Genomic DNA, 4,473 nt, shown 5'->3' with positions numbered 1-4,473 from the left:
ATCCATATTCAGGAGCACCACTTCTTCCAAAGAGCTTGTGAAATTCATGCACAATAATATCTACTTGGTAATATTCTCTTGCTTGATGTTTGTCAGCAGTCTTGTCACAAGTGCTTTTCACACCAACAAGAAATGCTTTGCGAAGGTTAGAGCCCAGATGCATGGCACAAAAGTTCTCAATAAATTCAGAAGCTATCTCAGGTGCATTAGTTCCAAATTCTTCTTTATCGGCTTCTTTTTTTCGTTCATTAAGCTTATTGAACCTCTTCTGTGTTGCAGCTGAATCTGCAGTGGAGGATGAAATCATGGTCCAGTTAATACTAAAAGGATTTGGTAGACCAAGAGCAGAAGCAGTCTCTCTCAGCTTCTGCAGCTGTCTTGACACATCACTGATACTGTCGGCAGTTCCATCAGATTGCTGGCTAAGAGAAATGACAACTTTGTTTAATGCGATTCCGCCCAACTTTTTCTGCCCTAACGTAGTGCCATCTGTGTTTAAGTGAAGCAGAGAACCATCTTCAATTTGATTTTGAACAGTAGTTGCTTTGTGAGCAAGACTTAAAGTGCTTAGTTCATCAGTCCTCATATATCCTGCACAACGTGCCTTTGGCAGTTGCAATAATTCAACATCTAGTTCAGGAAAGAATCACTTTAAAACAGTTTTTATTGTGTTGAATATTTTAATACGAGGAATTTCATCAGAAAGTAATAAATAATAAAGTTTTCTTATGGCTGGTGAGTACTGTTTACCATTGCACTTTGTTTGAAATGCAAAGCTCATTGATTCTTCATCAATAATTATAGCAGTGGCATCAGTCATAATCGATAACTCCTTAACTGAAGAAAAAATTTCAAATATCTGAAGATTTTCTTCTAATTCATCTAATCTTTCAGCAAGTTATAATCAGCTAATCTACTTCTATTTGAACTTTGTAGAGATGAAACTTTCTTCTCTGCTGCTATCTTACACTTTGCTGTAACCTTTAATTCATCCAAAGCTTCTCTTAATGTCAGCTGTGTGATGTTTAACTCTCTTTTCGCTTCGTCACATTGCTTCTTCATTTCTTCTAAATCTGAAATTACTTTTTGATTAAACTCCATGCACTCTTTCACCTGAGACTGCAACGAAGCATTGGGTTCCAATCCATACTTCACAATCGAATTACGTAGAAACTGAGATAAGACCAGCCTCTCAATGAATTGATATGCAGTATCTGGTCGATACGATTTGGTGTTTAAGTTAATATCGATTGTAGAATAAAACTTTCCTATTGAGGACTTGGTTGAACTTTGAGTACCGGGCCATTTCTTCAGGAAAGGGTGTAAGTTTTGATAAAAACCATGGACTGGAATCCCTCTGAGACTCAAAGAAAGTGGCTCGTGATTTTCAAATTGATCAAAGACTGTACCTAACAAATCTTCACTTAAACCATATGACACAAGCCCACTAGGAAAAGCAACATTAGTACCTATAGATAAAAAATTATGTAAAATTGATGAAGTTACTTTTATGCAATATCATAAACATTTAACATACATTGAGTTGTTCTAATTCGAGGTAACCACTCCTTTCTTCTATATAATGAAAGCGCTGTACCACTAAGTTTACTGGTTCCCCTTAACGAAGAATTTGCTGGTGCAGCAATACGCTTAGCTGCATTATACAAGCTCTGCGGTCGGACTACAACAGTGGGATAGCACATCTGGAACAAAGTATATAAAACCTCTGAAAGAGTCGAATTATTGACCGACGAACAATCCTCTGCCTCCTCCAGCATGTCTATCATATCTCCAAAAGTTGGAGCTCCTATAAAAGAAAATCCTTAACATATAGAAAGCTATTAAATTACCTGGTAGGGTTGCTGTAGCCATGACCTAGTTGAGAAGGCGAATGAGTAGGTGAATTATACAAATACGAATGAGAAGGCAAATGAATAGGTGAATTATATGAATAAAAATGAGAAGGCGAATGAGTAAGTGAATTATACAAATACAAAAGTGTAGGAGAATCAGTAGGTGAATTATACGAATACAAATGAGGAGGCAAATGTGTAGGTGAATTATACGAATATGAATCAGAAGGCAAATGAGTATGTGAATTATATGAATACAAATGTCTAGGTGAATTATACGAATACAAATCAGTAGGTGAATTATACGAATACAAAAGAGTAGGAGAATGAGTATGTGAATTATACAAATATGAATGAGGAGGCAAATGAGTAGGTGCGGAATTATACAAATTCAGACCACTATATGGATTGTACAGGGTCCAGACGTAACACTGCAAGTAAGAAAAGTTAAAGGGGATTCTAAAGGAAATCATTGGGCACACCTGATCTCTTGCAAATACGCTTGTAAAACCTAATAGCCAGAGGAACCAGATCCATACCGCCATTTATCAGCCACTAGCCATGAGGTAGAGATAATAATGAAAAATAATCGATTTAAATGAATTTGGTGCGCGGCAGTATGCGGGTGGGCAGTGGGAATCTATGAATTTAATTGGAGTGGCCTATTTGACAAAAGGTACCATTTGGCGCATTATTAAATTTATCAGTATGGTGATAATAAGTCAACTTGCGTTGTTGGTCAAAAAGTAGCTTTTTGCACAAACTAATTATAGAGACAATAAGCTATCATTTGATGCCAAAGATGCCACTATACTCCATGTAGTTCCTGAGAAAGAAGGTACTAGACCCTCTAGCCATTACTGTGCACGGAGCGCGTCACACGGCCCATGAAACGGAGGTAAACGGGGCGTCATGGCGACAATCGGTATCTTAGCAACTTACCATGGTTACAAGCAAATATTGAAAGCGGGTACTGTTTCTTGATGGAAGAAGCAAGGCAAATTGCTCTCTTGTTGAATGAGGAGGAAGGTCATAGGTCAAGCATCACAAGCGGAGTGCTGCTTGAGATGCTCCATGTCTATTTTGACGACAAGGAGTCAGGTAAAAAAATTGCATAACCTATGAATTACATTAACCACACAATGCATACTTACATACTTAACACCTACTTAGTATTACAATCCATACTACTTACCTAAAATAACATTGTTAATTACGATAATAATACAACAATGACAGTAATATTCTAGCATTAAACATTAAACTTTATTATTATAAAAAAAGTAATAGACAAAGTGATGGAAGATGATAGCAGCAGTGATAATGAGGACATTGATGATGGTGGTGAGCTACAAATTAATGGAGAGCTTGAGATAAGTGGTTTGACTGTTATGTGTGATGACTTACGAGGAGACATGGAGATGGGAGTGGTCTTGAGGAGCCTGAAGACATGGAGACCGCAGGAGTGAGAGTGATTGAAGAACCAGTACTGGTACCTGTACAGGTTGAGAGAGAGGTGGACATAAGGGAGGAGAGGAAAGTGAAAGACTTCCTTCAGGCTGGTTGTGGTAGCTCTGACAGCTAATGGAAAAAGTTTGAACCATCTTACTTGAGAGCAACCACAACCAACTGGTTGGTGCTGTCTTCCCATGAGTTAGATATGGTTCTGATGGGACAGATAATGGCTGGAAGCCTTGAACTCACTGTGGTGAGAGTACCAGCAACAACAATAAAAAAAATCATTAGAGAGAGACAGAGGAACTTCACTACATTCACTCATGGAGGAAAGGTCAGTCACTTTCTTAAAATAAAATAAAAAGAAATGGTACTGTACAGGTGTGTAAAACACTTTCATGTTTATTCATGGCATTGGGGAGAAGAGACTGAGGAATGTCAGGAAGTCGTTTTTAGAGAATGGGTTGACCTCTAGGTATGCCTCACTTTCATAGTTGCTAAATTGATACTTATTTTAGAGTACATGGGAAGACTGGGAAAATGCCCAGGCATGCACTTTCTGCTCACAATAAGAAAGAGATTGTCAAGTTCATAAGAAATATGCAGAGGTGCATGCTATAATGCTACCTGGGCGTATTCCTGGTTTTAAGGACTATGCTAAGACACATTTACTGCCATCAAGTACAACAAGGATGGGGGTGTACAAGGAGTATGTGAGAGCAGTAACAGGAGAGGTTTCTACTTACAATTGTTTTCTTTCATGTTGGAGAAAGCATGTGCCTGACATTCGTGTCATAAAGGCCATGTCGGACCTATGTTGGATTTGCCAACACAACAGTGCAGCCATCATGAGGAGTACTAACCTACCAATAGAGAGACAGACTGCTGTAAGGACATGCAATATGAATAATTTCATGTAACAATAACAATAATTATTAGGCTTTACAAGAGGCAACTCAACACATTGATCTAGTGAGGAAAGAGAGAGAGTACTACAGGTCCATACTAAATGAAGCTGCCACTCTTCTAGAGGGACTTTTTACTGACCCAGTCACAGGACTTTATAGTCCACCATTGAGCACACCATTGGCAGAGATGGACATCATGGCTCACTACAGTTTTGACTACGCTCAGCAGGTAACATTTAACATACTGCATGTACATT

The 4,473-nt window shown here is 38.4% G+C and overlaps 1 protein-coding gene across 1 annotated transcript; it reads right to left on the bottom strand.

Moving 5' to 3' along the window:
- Positions 1-882: 882 nt before the first annotated feature.
- On the bottom strand, positions 883-1,874 carry LOC109593780 (uncharacterized). The gene is made up of 3 exons (XM_020008884.1): positions 1,851-1,874; positions 1,538-1,807; positions 883-1,469 (listed from the first exon to the last, which is right to left on the bottom strand). The coding sequence occupies exons 1-3, from the start codon at positions 1,870-1,872 to the stop codon at positions 883-885; spliced, it is 879 nt and encodes a 292-aa protein (XP_019864443.1). The 5' UTR covers positions 1,873-1,874.
- Positions 1,875-4,473: the final 2,599 nt, after the last annotated feature.

Source organism: Amphimedon queenslandica, unplaced genomic scaffold, assembly GCF_000090795.2.
Source record: "Amphimedon queenslandica unplaced genomic scaffold, v1.1 AMPQUscaffold_13505, whole genome shotgun sequence".
Lineage (NCBI taxonomy): Eukaryota > Metazoa > Porifera > Demospongiae > Haplosclerida > Niphatidae > Amphimedon > Amphimedon queenslandica.
Note: the sequence above shows the minus strand (reverse complement) of the source record. Positions and strands in the feature narration are given on the sequence as shown.